Here is a 16,006-nt window from a genome sequence, read left to right as displayed (position 1 = left end):
CGTTTCTAACAGAGCTGGGCAACATTTTACTCGAACAATAAATAACGAATAAAACCAACGTATTATTGTAGCAGTTTATTCCTGACGTCTATTCGAACAGTAAAATTTTCATTCGTTCGTTGCGTAACGTTTAATTCTATAGTTCGGATTCTAATTTTTGTTTGACGAGTAAACGATTGTTTATTTTTTATTCACTATTCGAAAGTGTCTACTATCCGTTCACGGAGAAGATCTCGTTGGTTCTGAGGTTACGATGCCGGATACTTTATTTGTTCTCTCTTGTTGATATAGCGCACGTAGATTTGTTAAATCGTTACTATTTGTAAATGGATAACTTGTATAGATCGTTCCAGGCCTGTCGCAGTTACATGGACTGTTTGCCTCGTTTTTTATCTCCCTCGTGAACGAACCGCGGAGAAGAATTTTGCCCATCTCTGGTTTCTGATAAGCGAAAGGCAACGTCGCGCGTAACAAGCATGTTGAAAAAGAAGCACGCAGCTCGACGAGTGCGTACAGAGTCATTTTTGGCATCCTCGATTCAAGTTCTTCAACGGAAATCACGAACGAGCATACGCATGCGGTTATGTACATCTTCGCTGGGACTTGTGAATAATTTTTCAGTCCGACGGATAAGAATCGCGTAACGGAAACGAACGCAGATTAGGCTCGCCCACTGAACTGTAGCATATCAGTAGAGTTCGGCGGGCTCGTCGAAATTTAAAGAGAATTCGATAGGTCGATGCTGGTACGACGCGAGTCAGTAGAAACACGCGGGAAAGGTGTAAAAAGATATGTGCGAAACTCGAAGTGTTCCTTGTTGTACCGCATGCACCAAACACCCACGTTTACGCAATTATAAAAGTCGCTGATAATTTCTATACAGTTCTCGTGTGTTACGTATGTGTGTATATAAATCTGAAATACTCAGTTCTCTTTGTAGTCACTTTATACAAATGTTTAGGTAACTATGTATAGTATTTGGCGCCCGATACTGTTTGCAAACACTCTCGGCATTCTTCTCGAGTTCGTGCGAGTAACGGAAACGCTCGGACAGTGACGTACGTTTCGATTCGTCGTTTACTAATTTATTCAATTGTTGCAATCGTTCCTACGCGATACAACCATAGAGATATTGTATCTCCGTGGATGCAAGTTCCTTCTTGTTATTCGTGCGGAGGCATCCACGATATAATTCACGATGACCTAGAATTCGTTCGATTAGTTTGCGAACGTTACGTCTCGGTAAAGATTCAAGCAGTGTTTTCCAAACCGGGGGCAGCGTTTTCTGGCGAGAGGGGAGACTGTGTGATCTAAGAAGGGGTAGGAAAGAAAATACAGTTCGATACATTTATCGTTGGAGCTTAAAAACTACAGGAATACGTTTCTCTTGTATCAATAAATGTTCCCATCTTTCAGTTTTTAGTACGAGAAAGCGATGCATCTATGTTACATAAATTTTGTGTTACGGATAGTAAACATAATAACGAGGGAGAGGAAGGGTGCGCCTTTCAGAAAGTTTGGAAATTACTGCATCGAAGGTAACGGTGATCGATGTATGCCTTAAGAAATTATTCGGTATTAAAAAGAAACGATAATCTATACACTATGTACAGGGTATAAGAAAATATTTGTCGTATTTCTAGGTTGGCAAGAATTTGAGAAAAGAATATCGTCGTCTTGGCAATTGAATTCATTGTCCGAATACTTTCGTTACCCAAGCGATCTCCGTGTATGACGTTGGCCCTCGTTTATAATGAATCGTTGGATCGTGCGAGATGTACCATTATGGAATACCGAAGGAGTGGAAACATACCGATCGATGTGGTCAGAAGATCGTTTCAAGTCGACGTCTAACCAAGAGGAAAGATATCGTAAAAGTCGACGTCGTGCAGGCCTCGTGGCGAATACTCTTACAAGACTCGGTAATCTCTTTAGGCACATTCGATCCGTAATAGCGACGATAGTCTTTGACTTTGTATCCCTTTGTATTTAGCGAGACTAAAGTCGGAACGAGATCAAATGGTTATTTATTGAATTTTTTGATTAAAGTGCGAAGACTAGTTCGCCAAGGACATCGCTGCATCCGTGCGGGGGCGGATTATCACGGGTTCGAATTCCGGACGTCCGGCCCAGTTTTTCGAGGTATGGCTAAATATAAAAAGTATCGAAAGCCTGTGGCGTGAGATAAGTAATGGAAAAAATAAGATGGTAAAGGAAAAAGAGGTCTCTTTTAAGAAAAAGTATCAGAAAAATAGATGCGGACGAATAAAGTAGCTTTATAAGCGCTATAAAAATACAAAACAAACCACCGGTGCATCCGTGCGCCATCTGTCGGTTCTTCAGGTAAGTAGGAGACGCGCATGGCGCGATTCACGGTCGAGAAAGTGATTTTGATTTCGTTTCGACTGTAGTTCCCCCTAATTTCACGAGGAGACTATAGTACGCGAGACTATAGTCGCGAGACACCGCGATATACTTCGTTATAGATCACGTAAAACGTACAGCGATGAACATACAGGAACCGATAACCGTACGTTTCTTAGAAAATATCGTCTATCTTCGCGAACAATAAACAATTGGAATAATACAATTTCCACTAAATCTTCTACATCCCCCGAGAGCTCTTTACGCGTGAATTTTTTAATAGAGCTACAGCATTCGGTTTACTGCACATCGAGTTACGAAGAACAATGTAAGAAATAACAAACTTATGTATGTACATAGATATAAATTTATTTCAATTTTATAGAAAGTATATCGATACGTATCAACGCTGTTTTACATTCGAAAGATCTCTAGAAATATTAAATAACGACGATCGCTAGCGGGTACATTAGTTACGTTTATTTCTATTATCACCTCCGGCGTACGACGATAAACGATCGTTTTTACGAAACGTTCTATTATTGGTTCGGTTACGCTTCTCGCTGTACGTATGTTATTATTAATTTCATGCGTGTGTGTAGTTAGTGTTCCAGGCGGAGTCTATGACGTACAAAAAGAAAGAAAACGAAGAGATTTGATGGAAACTCCGATCCTCGACTCGACAGCGTTCGATCTCGACGATACCTCGCGAGTAGTATAAAATGTTTGGCACATTTTATGTAAAGGTGTCCGTATCAGCACACGGCGCGCCGGGAGAAAGAGTTTCCGTCAAGGTTCCGTTATAAACTCGAGGGGTTTTTGGTATACCCTCGCGTTCGCAGAGTCCACTGCTCATTAGGCACATTAGAACCATAGCGATCGACGACCAGTCTCGAAGTAGTTCGTAATAAAAGTACAGTCTTTCAGAATTGGAGTATGTGTTACGGCTTGATTCGCGTGAAACGCGAACAGCCTTCCTTCTGCTAGACCCAGTATTGATTTCTTCTCAGCATGGGATTGTTGGCCCTCTGGGCGGTGGCTGACTGGCAGGGTAGATCCGCCGACGTGTCGAAGCTGCTCCATTCGTCGCCGTCCGCGACGCCGTAAGGATACCTGGCCGAAACGTCCACTTCCGAGCCCGTGATGCTTTCCAGAGGGCTCAGAGGTATCACTTTGCATTGAGGTAGGGTCGACGTCATCGTAGGTAACACGGGCAACGGTGTACTAGCGGCCACGCTGTTGTGATCGTTCGCGAAGCGTTTCAAATGGGGTGTCGCTGGCATCAAGTGATCGGGTGGTCTAGGAAGAGGCATCACGCCTACCGCTGGCGTGGTTTCCGGTTTCTCCTCCTCGGCGTGCTTGTACCTGTTGTGCCTGCACCTGATGGTGACGATCACGAGCACCCCGAGCAGGAACACGCCGAGAAGCATACCGAGAAGTGGCAAGTAGTCGTTGCTCATGTTCGGCGCGATCGCCATTTCACCCTCGTGACCCACGGGGTCCATCGGGCCCCCCAAAGTGGTGTTGTTCTCGTCCATGTCCAGTTTCACGCGGAACTCGAATTCGCCCACGGCTGGCTGGAAGATCGAGGCAGCCAGGACGAACGCGAAACTGTCGACGACGCCTTCGTACTCCAACGTCGAAATTTTTTTGCACACCATGTAGATCACACCTGAAACCACTTCCTGATGGGAGAACCTGACCACCTCCTTCTCCCTGGTTCCCCGTTTCTCGCCAGACGACGACGAGCTTCTGATGATCCTCTTCACCCTACCGAACCTTGGTTTCCTGGCGACGGTGTACACGGGGTTGCTGTTGGTCAGCTTCGCCAGCGGGGTGGCGTCCATGTGCTTCAGAGTTATTCGAGTCTTCTCCCCGGCTAAAGCGATCATGGGATTCATGATCATCAGCGGCACCACTCTGATCTCGATTCTTATGTGCTTTTGCTCGAACCCGCTCAACCGGGCGGTGAGCTCGAGGCTGTCGTTCGACACGGTCATGTCCGTTTGCATGAACATCACGCTCTTGGACAACAGGTCGGTCTGCTTGAAACTGGCGGACGCCCCGTCCCTCACGTACAGCACACCGTACTTTGGCTTGCTAGTGATTTCGTAGACTACCAGGTCCTGTCTGGCGTTCGTGTCGAGATTCACGGTGCTCTCGGATATCAGTGCGACGTTCGAGCCTTGCTGCAAGTTCACCGGCCCGGGAACGGTGACGTTCAACCTGATCGGTAAAACGTAGACGTTGAAGACCTTGTACGTCGGGTTGAAACGACCGTCCCATACGCGGAAGTAGAACGAGGCTGTCTGAAGGGGTCCGTTGTGCTCGTATACCAGTCGGTTCGAGTCGACGTCGTGCTGAGTGAACTTGTTCACTTGACGCACCTCCGAGATGTTCTCGTTGAAGGGCAGCAGTAACAGACGGCCGTAAGTAGGCCCCGATATCACGTCGTACACTATCTCTTCCGGTGGAGTGTCAGGGTCGTTCGTCAACAGATTTTCCCTCGCTATCGTTTGATTCTGATTCTGCACCACCGTGATGGACGGATCCTTCGTGGTCAGCTTGAATGGCTCGTCGTTTACAGGCTCGACGATCACCGACACGCTGGTGTTGCACAGGAGGATATGACCAGGCGTCAGGTAAAGGGAGAAGTAGATACGATCTTCCAAAGTATCCGAGTGATCGTGGTAATACGCGATCTTTCCACCCTCGATCTGAGGCTGAGAGAACGTGGTCACGTTCAAGTCTGGAACGATCATTACGTGACCGTGACTGGGTTGGCTGACCAGTCTCGAGAGCACGGCCGGGTTCTCGATGCCAGCGTGGGTTTGGAGGAACGACACGATTCCACTGATGTTCATGATCACTTGAGCGGAGCCTCCTTCCTCGACTCTCACGTTCTTCGCGGAGATGTACCTGTCAAGACCGCCACTGGACACGGAGATGTCTATCTGAAACACCTGCGAATGGAACGTTCGTTAAAATCAGGTGCTTTTCGTTTAATAAGAAGCTTCGAAAGGGTTGGAAACGCCCTTCGAGATGTGTATACTTGCCTGGTTGGTCAAGGATTCCGCGAAGTGCGCTTCCACGTCGAACGTGAACGAATCGTTGGCGGCCAAGTCCATGAACTGTTTAGTGTGCTCGTAGAATACTTTGCTCCCGTTGATATCTCGTTGGGAGAATCGGTCGACATTCAGCCACGCGCCCTCGCTCGTCTCCATGATTATTTTTCCTAGATGCGGCCCGTTGCGCACCGTGTACTTAATTTCTCGCGCTTGGTCCGAGCACTTGGTCATCAACAACTTATCCGATATCAGTTTTCTAGTTAGCGGGAAGACGTTCAACGCGGCGTTGTGTTCAATGGACAATCGAATCGGCTTGGTGGCTACCGATATCGTGTAAGGCTCGGACGTGTGCACCCCGTCGTTTAGAACGAAATTGAACTCAGCATCGGATCCATCTGAAACGGAAGTTCTCCTTTATTTACTTACGCGGTTGACCCTTTGTACTCGAGGCCTTATTTTCTGGTATCTGTCAGGTGACGCTTTCTTGAGACGCTTTCTTAGCATTCTATTGTCGCGAATGCTAAGCTTAGATTGACTTCGAAAAGGAGATCTCTAATTTGAGATTTGAAAATCAGGTCACCTTTGCCTTAACGACAATCATTTTATTGAAACTGTTCGCAGAAAATACGAGTCTAACTTTTTGTTTCTATACGACTGAAACTTATTTTCGTTGAATTTAAACTAGCGCTTATTTTTACAATTCTATGTTTATTCGTTTTCTTTAACATCTCGTCTTCGGAATTAATTTATTTCATTCCTTAAATATTCCTACCCTCTATGTTTATTGAAGAAATTTGTTTACATTACATGGTGGGTTTAATGTTTCCAAGTGTATGTTTGTATGGTCCATACATATTTATAATGAAATATTCATTTGTTGATATCAAAACTATTATTTATTTTAGTCAAACTTCTTCAATGGACATAGAGAGTACGCGTTAAGATTATACTGAAATAAAAGCAGTCAGCCTATCTACAGCACTCACTCGTGTGTGTGAAAATGATCTTCGACTGGTCAATCTGTTCCTGGGTGAAATTGTAAACGTCCACCTCCGGAGAGGACGTGGTTGATATAAATCCGTTTCTAACTCCGGTGACGTTGAACGTCAACTCCCGCGCTGTCGTGTCGTTATCAACGGCTGCCAGACTATCTGGGGTCAAGACGATCGAACCACCCTGCCAGACTGTTAATTTTGTCCTGTTGACCAGCACAGACAGCTCGTCGTTAACGGGTTCCACCGTCACCCAAACGTCGAAGGGCTCGCTGGCTTTGTCCCCCGCGACAAGGACCATCTTGAACGAGTCTTTGGAGGTCTCGTCGCCGTTATGCTTGTACGATATTATGTTCGCGATTAGGTGTTTCTGCGAGAATTTCTTCACTGGAGCGTTCTTCGTTGTATCTAGAACGGTACCGTGCCTCGGTTTCTCGGTGACCCGATAGTCCGTCACCTTGCCAGAGTAGTAGGGAGTGAGGATCGAGAAGTTCTTCTCGTGTAGCGTGGCACTCTTCCCTTCGACCACGACGAGACCTTTCGCCTCGACGTACAGCTTCTCTGGGACGATCACGAAGTTCACGCTCAGGTCGCGCAGCCACGTTATCCCGTTCGTCGCGTCGACGACGAACTTGTCGTTGGTCTGGTTTATCACCGACTGCACGTAGAAAACTCTCCCCTCGTTCACCATCTTCTGGTCGAACGACTTGACTGCGTTACCTACGGTTTTTATATTCGTCGTGTTAGGTGAATAGTACGCGCAAGAGTATGTCGTACGTTTTACGAGCTTGTAACTTAAAAAGTTAGAAGATGGTCGAAATCCTAGACTTGGAATAAATCTGAAGTTTGCCGATATGTTTGTCTCGTTTCCTTCTGTGGAAAATGTTCAAGAGAGGAAACGAGACAAACGTATCAGCGAATTTCACATTTATTCGAAGATAATGAATTATTACCTATGTAATAGTAATACTAGCAGTGAATTATTACCAATGTAGTCCTCTCGAGTTTCGTCGCTGTGCTCGTCGTGAGTCTGCAGCTCCAAGTACCCGTTCTGCGGCCACTCCTTCAGGAAGTAAACTATTTCGGAGTCTGGTATCTTGGGATGCATGATTTCGAAGCTCTTTCTGTTCAACAGGACGCTCGTCGCCTCTTCTACGAACACCGTTTTATTATTCTGAACGATCAGGGGTTGCCAGTAGCTTTCAGGGTAGATCTTGATCGGAAAGACGCCGTCCGTTTCGGCGCCTTTCGTCGACACCTTGAACTTGAAGTCGTCCTTCACCAACGACCCACCCAGATGTTTGTACGCCATTATACCGTGTCGCAGGTCCTCCTCGGTGAAGGTGTTCGCTTCGTTGCCGTGTTTAAGCAGTATCCCGTGTTTCGGTTTCTCCAGCACCACGTACTTGATGTTCTTCTCAGTCGTGTACACGTTCGTTTCTATGTCCAGCTCGTCCGGGCCGAGGGTCACCGATCGATTGAACTGCACCACGGACCCATTGCTCTCCTTCAGCCTCACGTAAGGCGAACTGGCCTGAACCTCTAGGACGCCAGCCGTGTAAAAATGTCCATCGGTGACGCCGAACTCGAACTTGCCGTGATCCTCGCCCTGGTGCTTGAACAGTATCTGTCCGTCATCGATGTCCTGCTGACTGAACTCGTGGATCTGCACCGAGGGATTGGACACCCTGTAGATCTCGTACCTCTGAGTGTCTCGTCTCGTGTAGATCAGCTCGCTGGGCTTGGTGTCGACGTCCTTGTCCATGTACGCCAGGTCCTTGCTGGTGAGCAACCTCTCGCCTTTCGATACAACGTGGAACACCCTATTCACCACGCGTTCCGGCGCGTTGTCGTTCTTCATCGTCACCTCGACGCGAAATATACCGACGTACATGAAGTCTACAGCGTCCACGGCCACGGCCACGAACTGGAACGAATCCTTCCGCGTCTCCGAGTCGTCGTGAACGTAGTAGACCCTGTGCGAGGCCAGCTCCTCGGACGAAAAGTAGAGGGTGTCGTTTCGCGTGTGAGCCTTTGAGTTGTTCGTGACGGTCAACCAGCCGTGGCGAGGTTCCATCGTCAGATTGTACATCAACGAAGCGACCCCGTAGTCCTTTAGATTCGTCTTTTGAATTCTCACCAGTTCCCTCGAGCCTTCGTCCACTTGGAGCACCTCCAAACTGTCCAATGGCTTTACGTTCTTGCTGAGGTAGTGCCTGAGCCTTAGGCTTGTGTGCAAATCGACGCACTGCGGCGCGCTCACTTTGAAACCGAACTCGTCGACGATCGTTGAGTAGGCCCTTTTGAACAGACGATACTTGAGCCTGCCGGAGTCGACGTCTTCCTGAGTGAACTGGTCCCCGACGTTCAGTCTCTGACTCGACAGGAACAGGTTACCGTACCGTGGCCCCGTCTTCACGGTGAAGACGATCTTGTTGAACGCGGTCACCAGCGGGTTCGTTTGGTATCTGTAAGAGGTCACCGAAACGGTAATAAGAATATTGTAGTATAAGGAGTCAAACGAGAAGTAGTAGGGAGTAACGATGTTTCTAGGAACCTATGGATATGTATGTTTCAAAGAGGAGGACGTGGCATCGAGTTGAAATAACAATTGAAAAAATGTTCTCAACTCGTTTCTTTGTTTGTAAATGGGATCCCAACGGTAAGTAAAGCGGTCGACTGTGGATCCGAGGATCGTTGATCTCGAGAATCTCGGTGCCTTAGTTTTCGTTTAGACTCTTACAATATCGTTGATCTTTACGTTACGTACGCACAGAGTGTTTAACTACGGTCGGTCGTTTTTTCTCAAAAAGACCAGCCATCTATAGTTAAACACTGATCGCGTGTCGAGACCATATCGTTATTTTGATACCTGAGGTTTTGTCCGGTGACTGCCACCTCGGCGACGTTGGTGAAATTAACGGGCACCTTCTTGGTTTGCTTCAGCTCGAGATCGATGAAGGTGACACGAAAGTCGTAGGTGTGCGATGTCCTGACTTCCCTGACGCTTACTTGAAATTTGAACTCGTCCTGATTGGGGCTACCCTCGTTGTGGAGGTAGCGGACGGTGTTCAGCTCTACGTCCTTGCTCGTGAAACGATCCACGTTCGTCCAGCTGCCGGAGACGTCCTTCAGCTTCTGAATAGCGCCGTATTGGGGCGGCGAGACGACGTCGTAACATATGTCGATAGTGTTGTCGTCGGAGTTGGTGGCGAAGGATAGGTTCGCAGGTGTCAGATACGAGAAGGATCGGTGCACTACGACCAGACCCGTGTTGTGCATTAGCTTGATCTCCAAGGGATGGGCCGCTACCCTCAAGCTCGCCGGCTTGCTCCTTTCTATCCCGTCGCTGACCTGGAGGTCCAGTTTCGCGTTCGGCTTCGCTGGGAATGGCAATTAAAGCGAGCATTGAATTATCGAGAAACGGCTATATAATTGTAAGTATACGCGGCCGATCAAACAGCGCATAGTTCGTTTGCGTTTCGAATATCGATGAGAATGTTACCGTTTCCACGGTGCACGTAGGCAATTAATCCTTGCGTTAATTCCGCCTGGGTAAACGTGTCGATGGGCCGCGACGGATAAGTCACCCTCTCGACGTAGCCGGCGTCTGCATCGTAAGACCGTCCGGTATGCAAGACCGTGTAAACCAACATGTCCGATGGCGTGTCGGCGTCGATAGCCCATATCAACTCTTTCGTCAAAATTTTCCTTGTGCCCTGAAAAGGGTGAAATTGTTCGTGATTGCTATCCGTGAGACGAACGACGTTAAGCTTAACGCAACGTTGACCATTCGCTAGTAAACTCGTGTTTGTACTTGCAAAAGCTTTGTTCACCGTGTTATGTATGTAGAATATTTCATTTGAATTCATTACATCGGTAAAATATAAATAAAGTTTATTGGAGTTTATTTGGATTGTTTTAATTTCACATTCAATTACGAAATAATAGCCGGTGACGTGAACTCGTTCCTGTGCAAAATTTCCGGTCAACAATGCGTTAGGAAATAACATCTGTCTGTCTATAATGAAAAATGTTTGAAGTACGTATTATCGATTTCAGGGATGAGACTACAGGTGGGGAGGCTATCGTCAACCTGGATCGCGTTGTTCTAGCCCGTTTGCTTAATTATTTTTCGATCTTTTAACCGAAGAACTTTAAACAAGCGCGATCTTGAACACCGGAACAGGTCGACGAGCGAATTTTTACGGTAAGAGGAATTATCTCATCCAAGAAGATTGAAGCACCAAGCGGTTAATTAAGGGCAACGACTGGAGCGACTTAAATCGATTTCGTTACGACTCGACTGCCGCGTTCCCTGAAGACGGGCCACAATTTCTTCAATTCTCGATTAATTGATTTAACGGGGAGGGTCGCGCGGGGTAAGTGTCGGGCATTTTGCACCAATTACGACTAACTCGGCCCGTAGCTCCCCGCCAGATGGATCTTCCGAAGGAGAAAATTTCACGGGCGTATACAAGAATTGATGGTCTTTTTGTGTCTTACTTGAGCCAGACGCAGCACTTTCGCGGTCGATATGTCGAGCAATGGCGGATCATTAACGGGCGTCACGTTGACGTGAAGCGGAAACCTTAGTCGTCCTTGGAGGTAGCCAGGCAACGTGTAACCGGTTCCTGGCACCAGTGTCACTTCCATGATCATACTGTCCTCTGTGGTTTCGCTGCCGTCGTGCGCGTATTGAATCTGCCAGAAATTTGATCGCAATAATCAGACGATTCGCCATGACGAAAAACGATGTTTCTAGGAACCTATGGATATGTATGTTTCAAAGAGGAGGGCGTGGCATCGAGTTGAAACAACAATTGAAAAAATGTTCTCAACTCGTTTCTTTGTTTGTAAATGGGATCCCAACGGTATTCGGTCTCGGGCTCGAAGGCACAACTGTCCATAAGAAAAAAGAAAACATGTGGTAAAATTTCCTTAGCGCGTTTCACACGGATTGTTTACATTGTATTTCTAACGAGGCGCGTTGAGCGATACAGAGCGAAACGAGAAATTCTCCTCTCCGTGTTTTACGTTTTGCTTCCAAGACGGGCGAGTTCTACGTCTCGAAATTCTCGAGTTTCTTTTTCCTTCCTCTTCCTTAACGAACCAATAAATTCTTTAATATCGCGAATATCTCTGGTATCTTCCGCGCAGCACGCCATTTTTAACGCTTTAAACAAAATTTCCTTTATATTCTTAGCCATTGTGAATCATCGCCAACGTTAAATCCGTCTCCCGTCCGTAATTAAAATTAATTAAAGCGGCAGAGGCGGGTTTATAAATCGACGATTAGCATACAGGATCGACGTGTCTGCGCGTTGCCTCGGCTAGGATCCTCCGGGATGAAGCTTAGGGGGTGGTTTGGGTAAACGTCGGGAAAGAAATAACTCGCGGTAAGGCGCGGTGTAACGTTAAAGAATACGCGGTCCCGGGTCGATGTAAACCCACGAAAAACCATTAATGAGCGGTGGTGGGTGTTTATAAATAGAGCACCGTCGCTGGATAAATCGAGTGCAAGTAGAGGAGGACGACCACGAGAGTTTCTGACGACACGGCGACGCTACACGGACCCCCACGGTTCTAAAGTTAGTCCTTGTGTCGCTAACTATCTATAGCTCGTTTCGGCTCTATGACGACCGGGAAGAACACACGATTTTCCCCGTTCCTTTTTTCGCTCTCTCACGTTATCAGACATCGATTAACGTGTTTCAAATTAAAGTGTACTTTTCAGCGAGCTAATTGCATGTTTGCGGCATGGTAGCGAAGCACGATGTGGCCCACGAGCAAAATTGAATTTGGCATACTTGTTAAAGAGTATTCGAACATAATCGTCGGTATTAATTTCGTTAAGTTAACGAATATCAGCGTTTGCGATCGAAGAATGAATTCGCTTTCAATTTTCGACGTAGAATGAATTACATTTTAAAGCGAACGCACTCGCAAGACGTCAGCTATATACCATGGTATTGTTTTTAGCGAACTTGAAGGACTCCACGTGGTTCGGTGGAAGTGTATTTACCTTATCGCGATTAACGTCTTGGAGAGTGAAGGAATGCTCGGTTCTGGTCGTCAAGAGATTCAGGATTAAGGTTCCATAGGTGGGCGGTGTTACCAAGGTGAAGATAACACCGTCCTCTTCCACCCCGTATTTAGCGATGTCTAACACCATGGCAATGTTATCACTCGTCACCAGTACGTGTTTCCCCTCGGATACCACCAGAGGACTCAGCGAGAGGATCTCCAGGTTCACGGGTAAATTCATCTTCGAATAAACCTATGGAATTCCAGATCAAATAAAACATTACAGAGAGAACAAAAATGCTTGAACCCTTCGCTGCACGGAATTGGGATCGGAAGACACGTAAACCCCTTCGGAACACACAATAAACTACGTATATGTTTTATTACTCGATGTTACCAATCTACAATAATTTTCGTTTATCGATGTTTTAATAACTTTGTTTACTCGCAACTGTTTCCTTTCGAAATGAAACGCAAACATTTTCAGGAACATTTCGAGATTACTTTGCGCGAGTGATGGCGGTTTATTTCGCGTCTACTCAGTGTTCCTGAGGGTAAACAAAAAAAAAAAAAAAATCATTGCAGCGAAAGGTTAATAAAGTAGGAACCGGATCATTTCGCTTGGATTTATGAAACATTTTTTATGAGGAAACGTTGAACTATGTCCACGGGAAATATTCGATAACGCCTCTGCTCATTTCGACGCGAGCACGAACACGCTTCTTTTATCTCCCGGGCAGCAATGTTCAAATTGCTGTTTCGACGGGTATAACGCAATTAACGTACTTTATATGAGAGAGTTTAACGTTTTATTACTCGATAGATTTCAGATTGATACGGGATCGCGAACATCGCCTCGGCAATGTTCTCCACGCGAGTATGTTGCATAAATCCGAATGAACGTATCCCGTTGTCGCGTATGAAACGGTAGACTTTTCGTTGCGGTGAGAGATTTTTTAAGAGATTTATTACGCGGATCGAGAGAGTACAATACAGGTTCGGGAATAGTGTGACTCGAAGATGCCAGTGAAAACTGGTTTTAGTCGAAGTCAAACAAGAGTCGGTGAGAAAATGCATAGAGAACCGAGAGCAGGAAAAGGAGGAGGTAGGGGAGAGAGGGGAGAAAAGAAAAGAGAAAAGGGTTTTTTTTTAAAGTAAGTCAAGTGGGCTTTGTCAGGAAGTGGCCGAGTTGTCGGGGACCGGGCAGAAAAGACGAAGGACAACTGCAGACCCTTAAAAATCTTCCACTGTTACAAGGATAACTGCCGAAAGAGAGGATCCAGAAGATCTCTCTTCAAGTCCTTGGATCCTACATCGATCATCGTTTCCTCGAAACGATTTTAATTTTTTTTATATTTTATTTTTCGTGACTATCTCGAAACAACTTGAATGATATTTCTGTTAGCCTCGCGACATCTCTCCGATTCGTGCAAAAATTCTGTTACAGTTCCGTCACCGATCGACCAGCCTCCCCAGTTGGATGCTAATGCGAGCGAGAAGCTTTCACCGGATACAAGCATTGTCTTGGAACAACGATTTGCCTTGTAATCCGCGACGTAGTTCGGCTCGATGCACAACGGTTGGTCGCAGTCGCACTTGAACGAGCTAACGCCCAGCTGGGAGCAAATTGCGGCAGAAACGCAGGGGACAGCCTCGATGCACGGATATCCCCAAACACAGCCGACCACGATGCCCTGGCTGATCTTGACGTCGGGCAGACCGAGTTTCTTGTTGTCCAGCAGCATGTTTCGCAGGCAACCCTTGTAGCTGACGTCCCCGGACTTGAGGCCTTTCCCTAACGCTTTGGCGCGTTTGTTCAGCTCCGTGCCGCCCACGTAGAGGGTGTCCGCCAGGTCGAGGTAACGATTTCCGCCCGACGGCAACGTGATCGTTTTTTCCTGTCGGTCCACGGCGATCCCGATTCCGCTCGGATTGAAATCAACGACCACGCGATGCCATTTGCCGTCCGCCACCGGCGTGCCGTGTATCAACTCCGTCGGTCCGTTCCCTTTGTTCATCAGAAGACGAATTTTACCCTCGAACAACTCGATCCCGAGGTAATCGGCGTACGATGATTGCCCGGTGTTGTAGAGAAGCAGACCGGTCTCAGCTCCGGTCTTCAGCTCGAACTCCCATCTGCAAAGCGGGTCAGAGAAAATTGGAAGGAAGTCGACGGGGGTGGGATCGAACCCAAGGACGATCCGGGCTTCCGGCTTACGCGACGAACTTCAATGCACCGAGAATAGCGCTTCGACTCCGTTGAAAAGCTGTTTATCTGATAGGCGTCAAATTGTTCGCGACAAGAAATTCTTATTCGACCCCAATTAAACTTTCTTCGATCATTCTACCGAACCACTCGTCCTGGCGACCTCATCACGCAACGCTCGAACGTATGGAAAGTTCACTGCTACCTTTCTCGATCCTTCGGTTCTTATATTTGACGTCAAACTTACCACGGTTGGTCGAATTAGTCGAACGAGTCCGTAGTCTCTTAAATAAAATATATATAAATCATACAGAGAACCACTCTATCGAAAAAGATGTCTTTGAATCTAAAAGCTCGTTAATTTCTTCTGATCGAAGATTTGCAGAAAACATATTGCCGATACTAACAAATTACTTGTATCGCAGCTGGGCATTAGAAAACAATGTGAAAACTGTGTAACGACGTCTTCGGGGGCATCGAAGATAGAGACGGAATTTCGCAGTTGGCTTCTTCGCCCTCTGGCTTCGGGTCTGAATGGTCTCGCTAAACTGTTAAGGGAGCGTTAGCGGAATTCAGAGTTTCTTAACTGTTCGAGTAGAATTACCTGGCCGTTTGCATCTTTCGCTTTCCGGGAAAGTTCGGCTGTTTCGCGTGAAACGTGACTCCACAATTGATTTACACGCTTTAACCTGTAGACGCTACATAAGTTTCTCGATCGTAACCGACTGTGTTCGCGTAATTGAAAATATATAAAGACGATTCGACTAGACGAACATCAAAAGCAGTTAAGTTAATAAATAGTTCCACGGTAATGGGTGCAACTGTCGTTATTAAACATTTTCGAATGCTGGCAAGTTTTCAAAATAAACTTTGAGAATATGTAAAGAGAATAACGATGAATTTTTTTATTCAACTTTCGGTGCTAATAGTTCCCTGAGAATAAATGTCATCCTTTTGTTTCGAAGCGTCAATACAGCATCGATACTCTCCGTCGTGTGCAAAGTAAAGAATTTAATTTCCAGAAATATTGGGAACATTCCGTATTTCTAAATTACCGTTTCGTTATAACTTCCTTCTAGATACATTAACGAGAAATATTTATCAAAGTTAAATTCTCAACTTTATACGCGGCCGAACGCTGCCGTTTGATGGTACTTTATCGATAATACAATATTAATTTCTAAAAAGTTGACTAATTTAATCATTCGAGCATATCGGGTAAACACGTTAATCAATTTTGCGACTTATATTTTTCACTCTCAATTAATTTTTAAAATAAACGAACGTTTAATACGACTGTTATTCTAGCTCGATACGAATCGAGCGCTTGCCCACGAGTCAACTGTTCT

At 46.2% G+C, this 16,006-nt stretch overlaps 2 protein-coding genes across 7 annotated transcripts in view; one reads left to right on the top strand and one right to left on the bottom strand.

Moving 5' to 3' along the window:
* Positions 1 to 205: 205 nt before the first annotated feature.
* The window catches only part of LOC128890708 (chondroitin sulfate proteoglycan 4), a 61,718-nt gene continuing 45,917 nt past the window's right edge, over positions 206 to 16,006 (bottom strand). The window contains exons 7-15 of the mRNA XM_054149449.1: positions 13,993 to 14,587; positions 12,450 to 12,704; positions 10,931 to 11,128; positions 9,930 to 10,143; positions 9,297 to 9,807; positions 7,412 to 8,892; positions 6,419 to 7,144; positions 5,421 to 5,827; positions 206 to 5,327 (exon numbers count right to left, since the gene is read on the bottom strand). Coding sequence (XP_054005424.1) covers positions 3,348 to 5,327; positions 5,421 to 5,827; positions 6,419 to 7,144; positions 7,412 to 8,892; positions 9,297 to 9,807; positions 9,930 to 10,143; positions 10,931 to 11,128; positions 12,450 to 12,704; positions 13,993 to 14,587 — 6,367 coding nt within the window. The 3' untranslated portion in view covers positions 206 to 3,347. The remainder of the gene's footprint in view (positions 5,328 to 5,420; positions 5,828 to 6,418; positions 7,145 to 7,411; positions 8,893 to 9,296; positions 9,808 to 9,929; positions 10,144 to 10,930; positions 11,129 to 12,449; positions 12,705 to 13,992; positions 14,588 to 16,006) is intronic.
* The window catches only part of LOC128890712 (sodium/potassium/calcium exchanger Nckx30C), a 176,222-nt gene continuing 162,980 nt past the window's right edge, over positions 2,765 to 16,006 (top strand). For all 6 annotated transcript variants that reach the window (XM_054149463.1, XM_054149462.1, XM_054149460.1 and 3 more), the window contains exon 1: positions 2,765 to 2,775. The gene's annotated coding sequence lies outside the window, so the exon portion shown is untranslated. The remainder of the gene's footprint in view (positions 2,776 to 16,006) is intronic.

The sequence above is a fragment of the Hylaeus anthracinus genome, unplaced genomic scaffold (assembly GCF_026225885.1).
Source record: "Hylaeus anthracinus isolate JK02 unplaced genomic scaffold, UHH_iyHylAnth1.0_haploid 12001, whole genome shotgun sequence".
Taxonomy (NCBI): Eukaryota; Metazoa; Arthropoda; class Insecta; order Hymenoptera; family Colletidae; genus Hylaeus; species Hylaeus anthracinus.
Note: the sequence above shows the minus strand (reverse complement) of the source record. Positions and strands in the feature narration are given on the sequence as shown.